This window comes from Acanthisitta chloris, unplaced genomic scaffold (genome assembly GCF_000695815.1).
Source record: "Acanthisitta chloris isolate BGI_N310 unplaced genomic scaffold, ASM69581v1 scaffold32816, whole genome shotgun sequence".
Lineage (NCBI taxonomy): Eukaryota > Metazoa > Chordata > Aves > Passeriformes > Acanthisittidae > Acanthisitta > Acanthisitta chloris.
This window is the reverse complement of record NW_008680344.1, coordinates 19,808-39,876: the sequence shown is the minus strand read 5'-3', so window position 1 is coordinate 39,876 and position 20,069 is coordinate 19,808. Positions and strand designations below refer to the sequence as shown.

The 20,069-nt window shown below is 39.4% G+C and overlaps 2 protein-coding genes across 2 annotated transcripts in view; one reads left to right on the top strand and one right to left on the bottom strand.

The window, feature by feature from the left end:
• Window positions 1–2,923, top strand: part of N4BP2L1 (NEDD4 binding protein 2-like 1) — a gene marked incomplete at its 5' end in the record, with an annotated part of 11,833 nt that extends 8,910 nt beyond the window's left edge. The window contains 2 exons of the mRNA XM_009077671.1: window positions 655–770; window positions 2,812–2,923. Coding sequence (XP_009075919.1) covers window positions 655–770; window positions 2,812–2,923 — 228 coding nt within the window. The remainder of the gene's footprint in view (window positions 1–654; window positions 771–2,811) is intronic.
• A 2,367-nt stretch (window positions 2,924–5,290) lies between these two features.
• The window catches only part of BRCA2 (breast cancer 2, early onset), a 33,813-nt gene continuing 19,034 nt past the window's right edge, over window positions 5,291–20,069 (bottom strand). The window contains exons 15-28 of the mRNA XM_009077670.1: window positions 20,027–20,069; window positions 18,853–19,043; window positions 18,064–18,251; window positions 16,540–16,710; window positions 15,879–16,233; window positions 15,052–15,207; window positions 12,868–13,012; window positions 10,803–10,924; window positions 9,581–9,782; window positions 9,187–9,353; window positions 8,963–9,098; window positions 8,046–8,302; window positions 7,200–7,340; window positions 5,291–5,929 (exon numbers count right to left, since the gene is read on the bottom strand). The exon at window positions 20,027–20,069 is cut by the window's right edge and continues 367 nt beyond it. Of these exons, the coding sequence (XP_009075918.1) occupies window positions 5,291–5,929; window positions 7,200–7,340; window positions 8,046–8,302; window positions 8,963–9,098; window positions 9,187–9,353; window positions 9,581–9,782; window positions 10,803–10,924; window positions 12,868–13,012; window positions 15,052–15,207; window positions 15,879–16,233; window positions 16,540–16,710; window positions 18,064–18,251; window positions 18,853–19,043; window positions 20,027–20,069 (2,913 nt within the window). The remainder of the gene's footprint in view (window positions 5,930–7,199; window positions 7,341–8,045; window positions 8,303–8,962; window positions 9,099–9,186; window positions 9,354–9,580; window positions 9,783–10,802; window positions 10,925–12,867; window positions 13,013–15,051; window positions 15,208–15,878; window positions 16,234–16,539; window positions 16,711–18,063; window positions 18,252–18,852; window positions 19,044–20,026) is intronic.

Sequence of the window (20,069 nt, the reverse complement as noted above, 5' to 3'; positions counted from 1 at the left end):
CTCTGATTTATTGCTTTTATATGCTCAGCTATGACATTTACAAGGTGATCTGACTGAAATGTCTCTTAACATGGCTAACAATTAATTGCTTCAGTTTTCCTGTAGTTCTCTAATTACAGTTAAGGATGGATATTGTGCTGAAGTGGGGGCAGAGGTGCTAGGTCAGCTGGTTTAGCCAGGCAGCTAGTATAGCTCAGTGAAGGCAAAATGACTTGCAAAGATTAACAACCTTTGAACCTGCCCAGTTACTCTTGGCAATCAGGATATCATCTCCTTCCCCAGCAGTGACATGAATTGGACAGTTCCCAAAATTTATTTGTTGTTAAATATATCAAGATATGACTTATAATTTTAGTTCATGAGTTGTGAAAAATACACCATATGGAATATTTGAAAATGAATTGGTATCTCTTGTCAGGAATTCTGTCAAGTGCCAGGATGCCATTGCCACAGGAGGTGGGGACTGAGGGCAACGCTGAGGCAAGTTTTGCTGGGAGACTCAAATCCTTTGGTGTAGGAAGAAATGAACTATCTGGGACTCAGACTAGTACCTTGATAGCAGTCATGGTTATCATCCTCTTTCTGGCTCCTGGTACATAGGGCAGATACATCTCTTAGGCAGATAAAACCTCAGGGGGTCTGGCTACTCCTGAGCTCAGCAGCCACACATCTAAAAACTCCTGTGTCCTTCAGGCATGTGAAAATGGATATGAAGTTACATTCCAAGAACCAGATACACCCTGGAAGTTCAATGTTCGAGAATTGACAAGGTACCTATTTTTCTCTTTGATATAGCAGACAGCTTCTCATTTTGGTGATGTGCTCTGAGAAAGGTCAGCCTTCTTCCTCTTCATATATCCCAAAATGTCCCTAGTAAATAACAGAAGGATTGTTGTGGAAAATTTCTATTACTGAGTACCTGGTCTGTAGTGAATTCAGCCCTGAAAGAGCCTGACTGTGTTGAAATGAGTCAGACAGTAGAAAAAAACAAGCCCTGAAGCATGTTTTTATGCTGCAAGCTTCTTGGGCAGGTACCCCAATTTTCAGTCTGCATTTTGAGCAGCAGTCACTATATTTGGGCATGAAAACATATCTCAGGACTACAGACAATACTTAAAACTTCTGTTCTTAAAAAAAAATCTAACTGTAAAAAATACTGTCTTGCTGTAGCATAGTGGGATGCTAAATAAGTGTGGTCAAAAAATCAGGTTCTAGAGGATCTTTCTGAAGATCTTGGTGCACACACAAAATGGGATGCAATGAATGTATCAACTCTGCATAATGTGGTACAATACAGGGGCAGCCAGATGTGGCTCCGAGTGTGTTAGTTTGGCTAATGGTTATATCACTGAAAAAAATTAATGCAGGCTAATTTCTTATCCTTTAAGCAATCTGACATAAAGTATGTTACAGTGAACAGCACGCTCCCATCTACCAAATCGAGAAGCTAACACATGGTAACTTTGTTGTTATTGCAAGAAAACATGGCATAGCCATTTAATTCCGGTGGATGTATTTGTTTTGTACCAGATAGGAACTCTAGTCAAAGATCAGTGCTGCTCCTTGCTGTGTGTGATGGAGACAAACGGCAGAGAGGGCTGTGGCCTGGAGAGCTCATGGCTCCAGGGTGAGGCAGAACATGGCAGATGGCAGCTGATTTCTTGGGGCTGAAGGCAGGTGAGGACACCAATAGCTTTAGCTGTCAACTGCATCAACTCTTGCTTCACCAGCACTTGCAGGGCATCACTGCAGAGGCAGAATTGAATCATTCACTGTGGGCCAAGTCACTCAGTAACAAGCATTTGGTTTTATTAAATCTTTGAAACAAATCAGTTTTTTAGAGCAGCACTGTAAGACTAATTCAAATACACTCAGATTGGAGCAGCTCTGTGGCAAACAGTTCAGGTACAGATGTGTCTTTACCAGCAGTAAGGTTTGTGCTGGTTGTTGGCCCCAGGCACAGGCTGCATATGGGCAGGGCACTGGCTGCTGCAGGCCCTCATGCCTGCTTCACAAGGGGGATGCTGCAGCTGGCAGCCTGCTGTGCTACTGTCACCCTAATTCCACCACAGGAAAAAAACACGTTGAGCAGTGCAGGATTTGCACAACGCAGTTTTGAAAATACAAATGCAGGCCAAACTGAGTTTTCTAGAAGAAAAATTGTGCCTTACAGAGCTAAATGGCAAATCCAAAGATAATCAGGGTTTGCGATCTCACTGACAAACAAATTCCTGATAGTCATTGGAAAAGCAATTCCCACTAAGTTGTCAAAGAGACCATGCTTGCTTCTAGTCTATCTGGAGCATCCTGTTCCCCTCCCTCCAACGCTGACATTTACAAATCTGCCCTGGAGCCTGAGCCACATCATGGATGATTTTTTTTTCCTCAAAACAACATTTTTTGACCAGTATACTTGTTGATGTCACTGTCTGGGCAGGCTGTGGCCCTTGTCTGCATTTCTCCAGATGTACAAAAGCTCACCCTGAGGCTAACAAGCTGTTAGTATTATAACCCAGCAGTACTGGTATAAAATACAGATCTTCTGCAAAGCTCTTTCATTTCAAAGTGTTTGTCAACTTACGTCCTGGATGCCTATAAACATAATCGTGTTACATTTTCCAGCAGTCACAGTGATATTCTTAAGAAGTAGGTGGAAATGAACAACAATTTGTCACAAACAAGGGCTAGAAATAGGTTAGTCGAGACATGAACCATTATCCTGAGCCTATGAGGAACCTTAGCAAGCTGAAGATAACTTCTGATGCACAGGCAGCTAAATACTTGTATCTTCTGTTAATGTTGACTCTACAGAAGAAATATTCATCATGTCCCTCGAGAAACAATACAGCGGATGAAGGAGGAATACGAGCACAATGTCACCTTCCACAGTGTTCTTCGGTCTGAAAAACCAAGCAGAGATTAGGGAAGCTACATCGAACCCATGGTGACCATTCCAATCCCCTTTCAGCCTTCTCGAAGAGAAGACCTCACATGGCACACACTAACAACATGACATTGGTCTGGCAGGGTGGATTCCTAGTGTTTTAATTATCAGGGTATAAAAGTCTCTAGTTTTACATTTTTTTTCTAGACTTTTTTTTTTTTTTAACTTTTTTAAATTACTTTCATTTCTTACAAATCTTTAAATGTCTTTGGACTATGATATCACACAGCTCCACATGACCAATTTAAGAGCACTGTCCCCAGGACACACTACTCCCTCTCATCCCTCTTCCTCCATGAAAACCCATCCAAGCATACAGTGTAATTTACTGGCTGCGACACATGCATTTTGGATTTTTTTTTTTTGCATCACAGTCACTAACAACAAACAGTCCTAAATTCTTTCTTTCTTACAGGCCACATGACCAATTCCTTCTCCATAGAATTGCCATTTCTTGCCATTGTACTACTCTGTATCTGGCTGTATAAACTTCTTGTCTCTTCCAGCATTATCGTAACTTTCAGAGAGGCAAAGTGAATGATGGCAAAAGTAGCTCTAACAGATTGTAGCAAGATAGGATGCTGTTCCTTATCTCCACTGAATGGATTCATGCTGGTCTTACCTCACAGCCAAACTGCTTTTCCAGCCTGGAAGCAGAACGCTTTCATACTCCAAACTGAGCCCTTCATCTTGTGAAGACATAGGAGTTCAACTGATCTCCATACGGAAAGGCTCCTAAAATGAAACATTAGTGTTAGACTTGCACTTATTAACTACTAAGTAGGAACAGGGCTATGGGAGTGGCTCTGAACAGGTGAAGCACAAGGCTACCAAATACCCAAACTAACTCATAATGACTTAAGAAAGGAGGAGAAATCAACCTATTCCACCACCAAGTGCTGAGAAACTACTGACTGATGAAGAAAAGCAGCTATCCTGCAGTGGTTTTATCCATACTTGTACATTCTGGTCATTATGTCCTCATCAAGAAGCCTTGTGAAACATTTTTAAAACTCCATTTGTGATGTCAATTTTTTCAAGGAGGTGTGGATTAGATGGTGCCTATAGAACAGGACAGTGGTGAGTTACTTTGCAGTAGGAAACGAAGACAGCTCACACTGAACATTAAGAAATATGGGTATAGCTGTGATTCACCTAGCAATTTAGGAAAGAAGTCTAAGAGGCATAAAGAAATATGCTCTCTGCAAAAGCCAAGCTGTCTTCAGGACACAACAGATGTATGAGATGGATTGTATTTTCTACTCAAACTGCACTTTAGGAGTATCATAATTGTAAATAACTGTGAACCGCAGGCCCAAGGAACTTGGCTCTGCAGTACCACACAGAGGTTTACAGGACTGCCCGTGAGCTTGTGTCAGCCCATTACAGTCCTCCAGTCCTGCTCCAATGTCCAGCTTGGTCACAGGAGCCACCCCAGTTCAGCTCTTGAGCCAAGTGAACTGCACAGCACCCCTAAAGGCTGCTGACTGGGAGCTGGTGGTCTCAGTTCTGAAACGTCCTCCCTCCTTGGACCCATGAGTGGTGGGAAGCAGCAGGGCAAGGAGCAACCTGACAGCAGAGAAACTGAAATGTGGACATGGCAGCTGGTCTGGCAGGACTGTTTCCCTCTCCAGTGGAGAAACTCCAGTTCTGAGAAGCTTCACCTGTTAAAATTAGAGAACAAGGTCATGAATTCAAGTACTAACACACTCCCATCAGAAATATCTTGTGATGAAATCAAAGAAAGATCTGATTCTTTCATGAAGTTGTGGCCTCAAGTGCTTCTTTAAGGAGCAGCTCAGAAACACTGACCAAAGATCTATCACTAATATCTTTGTGTGGCATTTTGCTGTGAAGAAAACTAATCATAGCTGTTCTCTCAACCCCTTTTAGTACTACATGGAAAGGCTGAGGAGATAAGTACAAGTGTGCCAGAATTACAGAGCAATGTTTCAGAATTAAAGTGTTCTGTTTGGCAAAAAGAGGAGAACTGTTTATTTTGCCCTGTGCTACTTCTGACAGCCAAACAAACATTCTGATGCTTCAGAGGGCAACAAAACTGTTTGCTTTAAGACTGAAACAAAGATCCTGCTACAATTTAGGAATACATCAGAAGCAAAGCAATGGATTATAAAATGTCATCAAACCCTCAGTCACACTGATGCTGTTGTACAATATGTGTTTGTGAGTAGTGTATAATTACTAAACTTCAAACTATTTTGGAAAAGAAATGTTATTTCTGAGTCTGTCTTTGTAATACAACTTTATTAAATACAATCAAGATGTAATGTACAAAGTGTAAAAATAATGTGAATTTGAAATATGTACAGTATGGCACATGTGCATTTAGTAGCATTTTCGGGATCTTTGCCTCTGCAGCACTCTGCGGACTGGTAACGAGTCCTCAGGCTCCTCTGGGTCCTTCTCAAGAGCCTCAGCTACTTCAGAACTGCTTTTTGATAAGTTATTTGCTTCCCCAGTAGACCTGGAACTATTTCTGGATGAAAGATCATCAGATAAATTAGTAGCTATTGTCTTGCTGTTTTGATTTACATAATCCATCTTCTTTTCTTCTGGTAAATTATTCATGAGTGCTTGTGTATTAATCATTGCCAGTTCCTCATCAGCAACCAGGTCATTCTCGGGAACATGCACAGTTTCTCTCAATTTTCTGCAGGGGGTGACATGAGCAATATTCTGATCTGTCTCTCTTGCTGACTTGCTACGCTGCAAACCCAAACTTCGCGGAGGCTGAAATGCTTTTTTAACAGATGGAGAAATTACTGAACATACTGGTGTCAGTGGTGGAGGGGCAGGTATGCAACTGAGGAAATCCATAGCTTTTCTCTTTTTGCTGTTTTTGAGATGGTCTTCATTACCTGAAGCAGATGGAGGTGTTTTTGCTGACCCGGGTGTAACAAGTTTCATATTTGGTGTGTTAGTTGACAAAGGGTTTAGATGCTTCATTTCAATTTTAGAAGAGATCTAGTTAAAAAGAGAGAAGTTTTATGTCGAATAGAATGTCCTATTTCATTACCTTCCTCAATTACTTCCACAAAATGGGGGGGGAGGGGGACCCTGATATAAAAAAGCTACATCATCATTCATGTCCCACTTAGGTTTAGTTCTGTATCTTCTGATGGTGATTAATATTCTTTCAAGCACTGATGATTGATAAATCACCGTTCACCTGTACACTAAGACAGCACATCTACATTCTGTTTCTGAGATCTAAGCAAAATGTATGGGAATTCTTCTGTGCCAGACAGTAAGAAATCAAGGCACTCTTAAGTCTTGTACTGCATTGGCTATATCTCCTCCAGAGGTTGTTAAACAGGTAAAAATGAGGAAAAATAAATGAAGAAAAAACAGGTCAGAATCTAGACCGAAAAGCCTGAAGATAAAAATGCACACAATACAGATGCTGCTCAGAAAATCATTCCAATACAGGCTTGAACTGAGAATATTTTTAGTGTCTCATTTGTTCCAACTCGGTTAATATATTTAACAAACAAATATAAACTAAACCTTCAGAATTAAATATTAGCACTCCCTCAGAAATGGAAAAGGATGCTTTATAAGCTTTAATTTAGTCCCCACCTCCCTCACAACTAGTAGCAGGAAAAGTTTTGTTCTGACTGTGCTCAGCGCTCCACATTGGAAACATCTTGCCACCAGCAGCTTTCATGGGAAACTTGAGTACTATTTAAATCGATTTTTGTCAAGCCTGCTCTAAAATGTAAGCCTTTACTAGGTGATACCTCTTCCCTTTTAAATCCTGGAAATAGTAAACATCTAGGAAAAGACCAGGAGGTAAATTCTGTCCACAAAGGGAGGAAATGCAGAATGCCATGAAAGAAAAAATTACAGATCAGGATTTTTCCTTCCAGTGATATCCACATCAGGTAATGCTCACAGTGGGACCAAGGAAGCAATAAATCATCTATAGAGAAGGGATGCTACATTTTACTCACATAAAATTCAGACTATTAAAAGTATGCTGTGGAAACACAGACCACAAGGGGAAGTTTTCATATACTGCTTGGAGAACGACTACTCTCACAGTTCCTCCTGGGGAATAATCCTAAAGCTCCACACAGAGAAAGCTTCTAATCAGCTTGCATTGGCCTGAAGAGAATCTATGGAGTGGACTGAAAAGTGAGCCCAGTCACCACAGCTATCAGTGTAAAACATACTTATATCCTTACTGCATGCACTGTCAGTATAAACACAATATTAATTACCAGAAACTTACCAAACGTTTATCCTCTGCATAGCTGCAGGAAGGAGAGGCTTCCAAGCCACATCTTTTGGTTAAACTGGGTGTAAGCAAGTGATTTTTTCTTAGCAAATTCATCAATTTACTTTCTGCATCAGAGCAAAAGGAAGCCACATTCTATAAAGGAGAACAGTTTACAATTCAGAATAGTTGGTTTTCAAATTGTGTAAGTGCTATGTGCTCAGAAAGCATTTAGGACCTTCTCTTCTCATCATATCCCACTAGAAGTTTATTTTATATCAAGCCAACAACTTAGAATAACTGCTGCACTTTCCATGGAGGGAAATATCATACCTTCCTTTCATTGTTAACTAGAGAAAAGTCCTTTTGTATTTAAACCTATTTTTCAGTAAGAAGTGGGAATGCATGACCAGGACATGCTATTTAACACAGCTAGAAAATGGAAATAAAAGATAAATGAAATCAACAATCCAATACTGAATATGTTCAGCTGAGCAAGACAAGCAAATTTCAGCTCTTAAAAGGCAAAAGCCAAACCATCCATGACAGATTCCCTAGTGGCAGGTACAAGATGTTTTGCTAGCCAGACAAGATTGTGTGGCACATCCTAAAGGCTCTGTTGGTTAAGCCGAATTTAAAAAAAAAAATAAAAAAAATCAAGACATTCAACAGGTGATATGTAGAGTCTTCCAGGAAAACTGCATTAACACCTTACTGCATCTCCCAGAAAATCCCCTCAAATTCAGCACTGTGTGCATCACTTGCTTTAAGGATTTACTGGTACTAACAGACTTTTTGGTGAAGAATGTAACACAGCAGTAACCGAAACTAATCATCAGACTAAAAAATCTACAACCTTACCTCTATCATACTTCTCAGTTCATTAACCTTCTCTTGAAGATAGCTTTCCTTTGGACTGGCTGAAAACACGGAAAGATCTCCAGCCACCAGCACAGGAATTTCTGACCTGAATTTATGTTGCCACTGCAGGTTGCTTGCAGCAATGAGAGAGCAGGGGACAACTATATCTTCAATAGCCAAGTGTCTGAGATCTGTCCAGATCTTTACTGCCACTAAATTACAGCTTTCATCAGATAAGTACAGCATGGTAGTGAAACCTAAAAGCAAGAAAAAAGTGTGAATTAAACCTTTACATCTTTAAGTAAAGGCTGATTACCGTGATTTGTATCTATGAAAACATGTCACACACATCTTGAAATGATGTTACATGGCAGCTTATCGGCATGGTAACAGATGTTTCATGCTTCATTCATATTCTGCACCAGCTCCCTACTGATTACAGAAAACAACTCAAAAGTCTGTGTTCCAGTGCTTAAAAAACAATGCTCCTCTGGTGCTTTTGCTTTTTGTTCAGAAGATTATCCACCTGTCCCAAACCACAAGCTCCAGTGCCTGCGTACCACTCATTCCATGACACTGACCACAAAAGAGGAAGCTCATGTCCATGCATGATGGTACTTCCTCAGATGCTGAACACAGATGTGAGAACTTATATCCACCATTTACGGGAAAAAATAAAATAAAGAAAAGCTGCTCCTGAGCTTAGATCCTGCCTTACAACTTCTTGAGCTGATAAGCAGAGATAGTTTTTCTTTAGGAAAACAGAATTTACCTGCCAGCATGTTGAAGTGATGGGCTGTATTAGCAGGTTTTCGGAGCCCTGAGATGCAGGTGCAACACCAAGATAATTCTGACTTTTGAAATAAAGAATTCAGTGCTTATTCAATGAAAGGACATGAATGTTGTCCACAACATACCTGTTCTGCTGACAGAAACTACAACGCCAACTAAATCCACTTCAGCCCATGGTGGCTGAAAAGAAGGATCCAACAAACTGGTGAATTTCAGAGCCTTTCTCGGAATGAAAATCTGTACCAGCATCTCCTGTGATACCTGAAGAAACACAAAACTTCTGTAATGACCACACATATCAGCTGTGATGCACTTTCATGATCCACCTTTATGCACTTAAAGCACTCACTGGTAGTTGTAGATACTGAGTTTTCTTGGTTGCTGTTAACTGGACGTTGGTTGAGTCTGACCTGCCTTTGGCCTGTGATGCTGACAGCTGGTAGATTCTGTACCGACTGCCTTCCTTTAACAGGGAACAAACATCGAGCAGTGGGCGCCAGATACTCAGTATCACTCCTAACGACATCAGATGAAGATAAATTAGCTGTGCCATATTAATTTGAAGGCTTTTAAAACCAAATAAATCCACAACACTCCCTCCTGCCCAAAAGCTCTAAACAAAACCCAAATATAACTGGAAATATTAACATGCAAACTGTTTGGAAACTCTTCAAATCTACTTGCTGTGTTGTTCAGGTGCCATGTTTTAATTTAAAGTTAGTTATAACTTTCCTAATACTAGCCTTTATGTTTTTCTTGCTTTCTGTAGTCTACCACAGATAATTTCCATACAGCAGACACATCTCTTTTGGAACAACCATTTTCTTCCTGCTCTGCTGACTCTAAAGCCTTCTTGAATTCTTCCTGCATCTGAGTTTGCTTTTTGTCATTCATCAGCTGCCTGTAAGCATTCAAAGCTTTTAACTGGTCTTCACTGAGATACCCCTGTAACCAAGAGAAAATGTATTCAGTATTATTTTTTATTAATTAAAGAAATACTATTGAGACTTTTAGATAGCCTTTCTTCAGTGTTCCTCTGTTGCAGTTTATTGTTCGAGCGATACACTACTAGGACTTGAAATGAGGTCTGCAAACACAACAGGAGTCACCGTTTTGGCTGGTACTCAGCTGGTGCTCTGATCAAGGCATGACATTACACACTTTCAGTGTGATAATTAGCAAGAAGCCTGCTCAGCTAAGGTGAATATTTACTGTAACAAGCACATTTGCCTGTTTCATAAGAAAGCAGAAATATTAGGAAAAAATTCTGCAGGAATAAAAGAGAAGTTGCAGTTCTCAGCAGGCTGTCTCTGAGCTGACAGTGACATTACTTTTCCAGGTGCCTGTACATGGTACACGTAGCACCAGATATGCAGCAAACCATTCTATCAAATGAAGCCACAAATCCCATGGCTTTAGGACAGACAAGGATCCTGACTTGCAAAAAGCAAGGCGTGTATTTAATTTTTACTAACTGTCAGGGACTAACCACCTGCATCTTTATTAATAAAGGTATAAACACTTAAAAGTTGTGATTCAATTGGAACAGGGAATGAGGAGAATAATGACAACAGAATCATTCAAACACTTCACTAAACAGCATGAAAGAATATCTGTATAAGACTCTAGAGTTGTGAGATGCAGTTTTTGTATATGCAAGACAAAGCAAAGTAATAAAATCACAAGTAACATTAACTTTTAATTGTGCTGTATCATGGATTTTGATACCAAGAGAAAACAGCATTGTTTTGCCATTTGAAATATTATTAATCTATTTCCAAAAGCCTTGCTTAAGCTTTTTTCAAAATTTGAAATCTTAATTTATCTAGCAATAAGTATGCTGTAGAAAATCTCAAAACACAGCAAAAACAAAGAGTCATTTAATGGTTGATTTTAGCAGGAGGTCCTAAATTGTAAATTATTCCACAAGCATTTCAAAATTAGCCTAGCAGGATCTACAGTTACCTCCATATAAGCAGGATCAGATGCATTCTGAATTGCTTCATAGAGTTCTGCACCATCTTGCAAATTATGGATTTGCTGCCTTGTGACTATACGTGATCTCAGTGTTCTTCTGCTAGTTCTCTCTGTTGAAAAAAAGCATTATGTGGAGTACAACCAATACACTTGAAAGTGAAAGGAGAAATAATTATGAAAGAAGCATGGTAGTACTTAGGCCTTGCCAGAAGAAAAATACAAAACACATATACAAACTGATGTATGTGTGTATAAATATATTAGGAAAATACAAGCAGAAAACAACCCAACTCATTCACTGAAGTGCAACATAATTAGATTATTATACAAACTCTGGGGAAGCCAATATCAGTGCCTGCACTTAGGAGAGGGTGGTTGTGTTCCAGTTTGTGCCCATTGTCTCTGCTCCTCTCGCTGGTCCCCACTCACAGAAGCCTGGCTCCATCTCTTCTCCAAGCTCAATGGTCCCAGCTCTCTCAGCCTTTCTGATGTCAGACACACCAATTTCTTAAACATGTTCATGGCTCCTTGTTGTAATCTCTCTAGTCTGTCCATGTCTCTCTTGTACTGAGCCCAGAACAGGTCACAGCACTCCATATGTAGCTTTACCAATGCTAAACAAAGGGGAGGGATCACCTCCTTAGGCCTTCTGGCAACACTCCTCAACTTGTCCACCAGGACCCCCAGGGCCTTTTCTGCTGAGCTGCTTTCCAACTGGATGGCCCCCTGCACATACTGGTGCATGACACTGTTCCTCCCCAGGTGGAAGATTTGCAGTTCACTTTGTTGAACTTCTTGAGGTTCTTGTCAGCCCATTTCTCCAGCTGCTAAGATCCCCCTGTATGGCAACATAATCCTCTAGTGCATCCATCACTCATCCCAATTTTGTATCATCAACCCATCCAACTGCTCATCCAGCCCATGTTTCATCAGCTTCTCTGTGAGGATTTCAAGGGAGACAGTGTCAAATGTCTTAACTGAAGTCCAGGTAGGTGATATGCACTGCTCTCACTGCATCTACCCAAACCACTAATTTCATCACAGAAGGTTGTCAGGTTGGTCAAACATGACTTCCCCTTGGTGAATCTCTGCTGAATACTTCCAAATCATGTTCTTGTCTTTCTTGTGCCTGGAAATGGTTTCCAGGATTATTTGTTCCATGACTTTCTCAGGGATCACGGTAAGGCTGACTGGTTTGTAGTTAGTTTTCTGGGTTCTCTTTCCTGACCTTTTTGAAGACAGGAGACATTCACTTTTCAGCAGTCCACAGGCACCTCTACCAATCAACCAATGATTAGTCAAAGAGGATCAAAAGCAGCCTCACAGACATCAGTCAGTTCCTTCAGCATTTGTGGATTCATCCCATCTTTGGCCATGGACTTTTATATGTGCAGCTTGCCCAAGTGTTCTCTAACTTGATCGTCTTCCACCAAGATTATATCTTCCCTGCTTCAGAATTTCCCCTGGTTGCCTGGGAACAGCCCCTTCAGACATTCAGTAACTCAGCCTTCTCCATGCCCTGTGTTGCCAGGTCCCTGTCCCACTTAGCAGCTCCACTGACTGCAGCATCTCCACAGTGATGCAATGTTTGTGAGGAAAGATGCTCAGTGCTCAGTCTTGGTGTTAAGGTCTACTGAGATACATCCTAGCAGCACCCACCTCTGGGTGAAATATTACAGTGTCAGGTGCTTGAAGAGAATGAAATTAAGAATTCTACAATTTCATTGCACTTCCCTGAGCATCATCTCCATTGAGATGATAGTTTCTTAGTACCCTGGCTACCAACACTTTCGAGAAGAGTTACCTAGCTAGCTGCAAAGCCAAGCAAATAAGATTGTAACTGTTTTGTACTAAAAAGTCTTGATATATAGGAAGCAAAAACCTAAACCAATACAAAACAAACCCAACAACAACAAAGAAAACAACCCAAAATCCCATCTCTGTTTCTCTATCATCAGGGAATTTTTTTGACAGTTTCTTTAGACTCTTCTGTAAACATTAAAAATGGTTTTTTGTGTTCTTAATACAGGCTCTGAAAGAATGAAAGCTTTACCTTCATGCTTTTCATATTCTGCTTGGAATTTTGCAAACAGAGCTTCCAGTTTCTTTTGTTGATCCTCTGCATGCTTGGCAGCTTGCCTCTCTTCAGCTCGGCTGTTGCGAAAAACGTATGATCCAGCTGCAGTCTTTTCCATCCACTGAAGTAAAAAGATTCAAACAAAACCCAGACTTTTATAAATTATTTAGACATTATCTAGCTTGCTTTTAGTACACACTGTTAAGAAAAAATGCTTTAAAAATGGACAGGCAGCAGACTTTTCAGTATAAGAGACACACAGACAGAATAGAGCAGTAACCAAAACCGCATGGTTTAACAGCTGAAGAAACCACAGCCTAAAGTAACATGTATCAGTGATGTAATTTAGAAGATAGCTGGTTCCCACTGGTAGATGCATTAAGATACCAACCATCAAACTCAATGCTTGAAAATATACCAGAACTGCATTCTACCCGATTTGTTTTCCCACACCAACTGTGCTGTCTGTTTTAACATACTAGATTAGATGCTGTAAAGGAACTATAATGTTGTTCTGCAGATGCTCTTAAACCTTTTGTGCCTGAAATGGTTCCCCAGGACTACAGCCTTGTCCACAACCCTGCCAGAATTGGCTTGCCTGATTTGAAGAGATACGTGACCCAAACAAGGAAGTCACTGCTGTTTAAAGTGGTACCTTCCCTTTGTCTTTGCTGCATGGTTCTCTCTTCTCCCTCACACTGGCTCTAGCACATATCTGACCTCAGCAGACCATATCAGTTTGATAATTCAACAGACAGCAGTTCAATGCGGTTTTGTTTAAAATTATTACTATGTGTTACTTACTCTTGGTTTAGGGACTTAAATTAGCTAAGCAACAGGATCAGATGAGCTCCAGGTTTAGCACAGAGAATCGGCAGGAGAGTACAGTCAGAGCAGGATGAGGAAGGTTTGCAGGACTAATCCTTATGAGGCAGTGAATTGCTGAAATAGGCTCTGCCTGCCTCATTTATTGTGTGCCCTGTATTTCCTGCACTACTTACAGTTTGACACCTTTAATTAAGGTTACTGTGATTGCTACATGCCTTCACTCTTGAGGAGAAAAGACAGACGGCCCAGCTCTTCCTATAATTTTGGTATGTTTGAGCAAGAGTATCAGTGTTGAAAAAAAAAGTACACTGGCACATCAATCATTGGATACAGTGAGACACAAAACACTACTTTCCTTCCCAGTCTGGAAAGCATTAACTGTGATGTGGTTACAGATTATGGTCCCTGTTCTGAGACCTAAATAAATGTTAGCTCCACCAGGCAGCTCACATAACAAGTGCTGCAATTTACATCATCAAAGTAATGATCTAAATATCAAAGTAATGATCCAAACAAATATTGCCAGTACCTTTGCAGAATTCACTCTACATGAACCAACAGTTACACAACACCTTGGAAAGAAAGCAATGAGGAAAGGATCCTGTATGTACCTGCCAAGTATAACATACCCTGAGAAAAGGTAATAACATCTAAAACTTACGTCCTGATTTAACTGTTAACATTAAAAGGATTGATTACTAACAGAAATATTGTTCCTTTTGGTAGGTAATACTGTTATAAAACCAAGTAGGTGCAGTGAAGTCTGACCAAATTTAAAATGTCTGGATATCAAGTAGTATTTAAAAGATCTTCATTCTAATTTACACCATAATCATGTATTGTATTTTCAGCAATACTGTTAAATAACAGACCTCACACACTGTAGCTAGCTACATGCAAGAAAAAACAATCTTACCAATGATAATAAATACCTAACTTCATTGTAGGGATATCTATGTTAGCAATAGAAAAAAATTGGGTTTCACTTCTACTTGGAGTTGAAACTGTCAATGTTTCTTTTTCTCCTTGAAAAGAAGTGCTGTGCTTGTCAGATTACAGAACTCAAATACAATTTTTTTCTGGCTTTTTGAAGCTTAAAGCAAAGCCAACCAAAAGATGCTGAGTGAGAACTCAAATTCTTCTTGCAGCAGAATGCTCCAGTCCTAAACTATTAAATACATGCAGACTGCAAGAACCAATCCTGTTCATTTTACACTTAATGGTACCTTTTCTTAAAGTTACATTACATCTGATTCGAGGAATGATACAGCAATTAACTGATACGATTTAGATCTCCCAGACCCTGTTAGTTTCATGATACACATACCATACCTGCATAGGGTAAGTTCTCTGAATAACCACATCAATGCAGCCCACTGCACCACCCTCACTGTAAAGTGATGACAAAGGCAGAGGGAAGGGCCTGGGATCCCGATGAAATCCTAGCTTCTCATGCCATCGTGCACAGCGAGTGCTGTTGGCTGAAATCTGAATGAGTTAAATGTTGAATGATAAACTGTCACTAGTAGGTCAAAAAGATATCCAACTTAACATATCTAAAGCAAAGACTATTTTCACACTGACCTCACTAAGAATGTATCATTTTTCCAGCCGAACACATCACATTTTAGTTTAAAGGTTTCCTTTCTGATTGAAGAATGTATTTTAAACAAAAACTAGAAATCTGACGAGTTAAAATTCTCTAGGAAATGAGTATCTATGAGACAAGTCTTTGTTTCACACCAGAGGAGCTGAAACTTCACTCAACTCTTTAACACTCCTCAAATTAGTCAAGGCCCTCCCCCATGGGCCCACCCTCTCACGACCTGTTTCCTTCCCCCATTCTTCCTCCAGCTTCCACATTGCCTGTGATGAATAAACACTTTTTATAACTCAGTGCTTAACTAAATTAAGGAGCTGAAACTGTCAAAACAAATGGCAAAACTTAGCAGAATGTTGTATTACAAACTTCTCTTCCAACCCTATTGAATAGTTTCAGCTACCTTGTCTGACAAATCTGGTTATTAAACTTCAATAAATTTTCATCTGTTTATAAAGCCCTGGTACCTTTTCCTCTTTACAAAACGTGGCTCAACTGAATAGCATCTATCACATCTTTCAGTCACATCCAATCAAGCTGAACTAGTACTTTATTTTACCTTTAACATAAGGGAATCTGGGGCTTCCAGTGGTGTACATCCATTCTGAGAGCCAACGAGTTCTGCTCCATGCACTATGATCTTCTGACCAACAGTCAGCCTTCTTCTATGTAAGAAAGCTTTGAGAGGTGGATCCAGAAGAGCTCTAATCCCATACCAGCCATCAGTAACTTCAATTATTGCTGCTGCTGCTTTTTTACTTTCCACATTCTTATTGCTACTACCAGGAGACACAACAGTGTTCAGTGATATGATTTTGGAAATACACAGTACGAGTGTTTTACCTGCTGCATCATCTCTTTCCGTTATCTTTTTGATCGCTGATCGTTTACTTTTATCAACTTCCAAATCATACCTACGAAAAAGAATTCATGCTTTGTGAAAGCAAACAAACCCTGTCATATGTTCTTTAGAAACTACTGTAGCAAACTACTCTTACTCAATCTACAGGATTAAGCACCACTGTAGCAAAGCAAACACTATCTAAATTTTTGCAAATAACACACGCTATGTTTTTAATATGGCTATGCATAAGCTTAACAACATAAGCATTCTACTAAATAGTAAATGCAAGGTAGAGGTGCTTATTCTGTCATAGTGATGAACTAGAAAGAACACAGTTCCACAAATTACGGCATCAAATACGTTGCTATACACGTACCTATATTTCAACTGCAACAGCACCGTTTCTGGTGTCAGACATCTGTTAGCAAATTCATGTGGAAAAGACACTTCCATGGCTGCCAATTTCCATACAATCCATCTGTAGTGATTGTAAACCCAGGCCTCTGTTATTAGCTTGGGATCCACACCAGGAGTGTCACAGAGGGCTCTGCAGATAAATTGTTAATAAATTAACCTGAAATCCACTGCCAGTTTGCCTGTTTTGCCCTAGCATTGTATTGAGTGTAGGCAGAACTAACAAAATACTGTTTATTTCACTGAAAATAGGAAGATTACATTCCATAACCTGATGTGGTTATTGTCTAAATACTGAAATTTTGTCCTCACACACTTGGGCAGCATTCACATGCTCTTCTCAGAAGCACACAACAATAGGATGAGAGGTAACAGTGCAACTCGGAACACTGAAAATTCTGATCAGACAGACCTATCTCTGTCACCCTTTGGTACTGGGAAGCAAATATTGCAGACCTCGTGAATTCTGACACTACACAGGCTTGACTGCAAATACTACACAAATACAGGTGCCTTGAGTGGTCTGTGCATGCATACCAACAGTGACACTGCTCTGAAAACAGAGCATCTCAAACACTGCATCACAAATCTGCAGGGCCAGGGCTTGAACTTTGATGATCCTTGTGGGTCCCTTCCAGATATTCTACCATTCAAATTTACAGCGGCAATCAGAAAATAATAGTTATTTCTGAAGTTTTGCTGCAACAACTGTACACTGGTAGCTCCTTGTTCTGTTGCACATGTTGTTGAAGAAGTTACAATGTACAAACTTGCTCACAGTAAAACAAAATACAATTCTATGGAAGTGTTTAGAGAAGTGCATCAACACGTACTTTTTTCCAGCTCATTTTAAAGGACCTGCAGAAGGAGGGATAGAAGAACCAGAAAGGGTACAAGAGCAACGGCTGCTTTTGCACCCTTTTTTGGTTCTTACATGTACTCCAAAGAAAGCTTGAATGAATCAGTGCTCTGCTACTGTAGTGTTGGCGTCCTTCATATCACACATCAGCTTCAGAAGAGTTGTATTGAAACAAATATTTTCATCCCTGCTCTGCCAAGAAGCCCTAAGCACCTCCCCAATCAACCTTCATTCCCAGCAAGACACTAGAGCACAACAGAGAGAAATAATTTTCTACTTGAAAACAACCAAAACCTACTAATGTTAATTAAACTAAATACCACAGTTCTGAATCAACAGAAAACAGCAATATCTTTTTAGACTATTTACAGTGTTGAAGAATTCCCAGCAATCTTCTAAATTGACCTTGCTTTCTTTAATGGTCAGTGAAGATCACTAAGAATATTAGATTACATAGTAAATTTAGAATCCTACAATATCTTTCTTTACAGTAGCAGAGGTGTACTCAAAATGCCCAGGAAAATAGTCAGAGGCTTTAAAAGATCATTGTGTTGTACCTATTCTAGGGGATAAGAGAATCACTAGCTAAAAAATAGCATAGTTGTATCAGTTCATAAGTAACAGTACCTGTAAAACTCCTTTTTTCCAGCTTTTCCATCATCTGTAGGTATTAGCCATCCTCCATCAGCAAGCTGCATTCCATTTCCAGCTAACAAATACTCCTTACTGACAAAGTCTTTGATGAGAAACTGGAAAGATTCTGCGTTTGTACTGTTAACTTGTATGCAATGTTTTGAAACACCATATGTGTATAGCTGAAAAAAATCAGACGAAATAGACAAAATAGTGACAGTACAGTAAGAATTCAGCGGAGAGTCTTAATATCTTATAGCTTCAGATGAAATATTTCCTTGAAGTTGAGACAGCTTTTGTCCGACCTTCTCACTTCATATGCAATCCACAGAGAACATAGGAATCCCAGCAATTATTTCAGCAGAACAGCATCACAGTGTGCTTTTAAAGTGTTTAAAAAATTCAACAGCTTTTGTACCTTCACTGTACCAAAACAAAGAAGCTTTTCATACAGATTTACCTAAGCTTAAATTTCTCTTAAACCAGCTCTTCATATGGGTTAAAAATCAACAGCAACTATAACTGGTAGATTCTTTCCTTTTCCAATGCTTCTCTGGTTTGATTGTAACACTACAGACATTTATGACCTTTATTATTTGGAATAGTCTTTTAAAAACTGTAGATATGCAAAGCTACTTAAATACTGTAGCAACTGGAATAACAGCTACTGTAAATATTTAGCCTAAAATCTGAAGAATGTATCTATTGAAAAGCCACTGAGTTTTTATTTGCTTGCTTTGAGAAACAGATGCCAAGGCAGACAACAAAAAGGTACCAATATACCTCTTCTGCAGAATAAAATCTGGGAGATTTCTCTTCCACTGCAGTTTTCAGAGAGATTCTATTTCTTGCAGATGTTTTAGTGACGTACAGAGTGCCTGGCTGTGAGCGAATATTTTGCCTACACTTCTTTTTAATTCTCATTTCCTGCAGATCTCTGGCACAGCGGAGATTTGTCACCATCCTGACCACAGCTGCAAAGAAAAAAAAACCTCAGAACTTAAAAACTTTTTAAAGTATACATCAAATAAAGAGATATAGTCACATCACAAAAGCAGATTCAGAGAAGCGCATTTTCTATGCCACTCTGCAGACTTATAGAAACTTCAAGTCAAAATATTCAGTCTGATGCATTCAGAAAGCAATGTTTACTGAAGGCATTTGACTATTCTGATGAAACAAATTATATATTCACATTAATTTTGTCTAAGTCCCTGAACTAAACTTAAATCCACATATTTTTCTCATCAGACTCAACTCAGTCCTCACAGAAAACTCCAAATGAAGAGAAATTAGTTGATGACTCCAGAGTCCATAATCCTGATATTTCAACCCGTGAATACAGGAAATAATATTGCAAATGCTCATGCACCTGTTCAAATGTACACAATGAGTCCTTCTGAAAAAATCCAGATTGATTATAATAGTTATAGAAATTACACGCACTGGAACATTCAAGAGAGCTTAGAAGGCATAAGCTGACATGCTAAAGCCAAACAATTGAGCATTTAAACTCTCTGAAAATGACACAATCAACCATTTATATGGCTAAGCCTGCATTTTAATTAGAGAACAGAATGAAAACAAGCAGCTGTAAAACTGAATGAAGTATAGTATGGCTACTCTAAGGCTCCTAAAATATTTTGCTTAAAAGGTATAAAAAAAAAAAAAAATCAAATAAATCAAACATAAGCTATCTTGTTTCTGAAGCAGTGTGTGAAATGTTTTTCTTCTTCTTAATTAACTTTGGAGATGAGCTGCATATGCTTTGTTAGGAGTGCAATATCAAATTTTAGGCATGTAATTATTTCCTAATTTTCCTGCTAAAAAAAAAAGTTTAAAAAGAAGCTTCTTTTATTTAACAAAAAAAGTCTGACAGGATATGTAAAAAACCCTTAAAGGTTTAGTTCTGACAGTTAGTATTTACAATAGTTAAGAGAGCAAAATCTGAAAATACCTGAATTGTCATGCTCAAGCTCAGTGTCTGCTGCGTGCGGGAT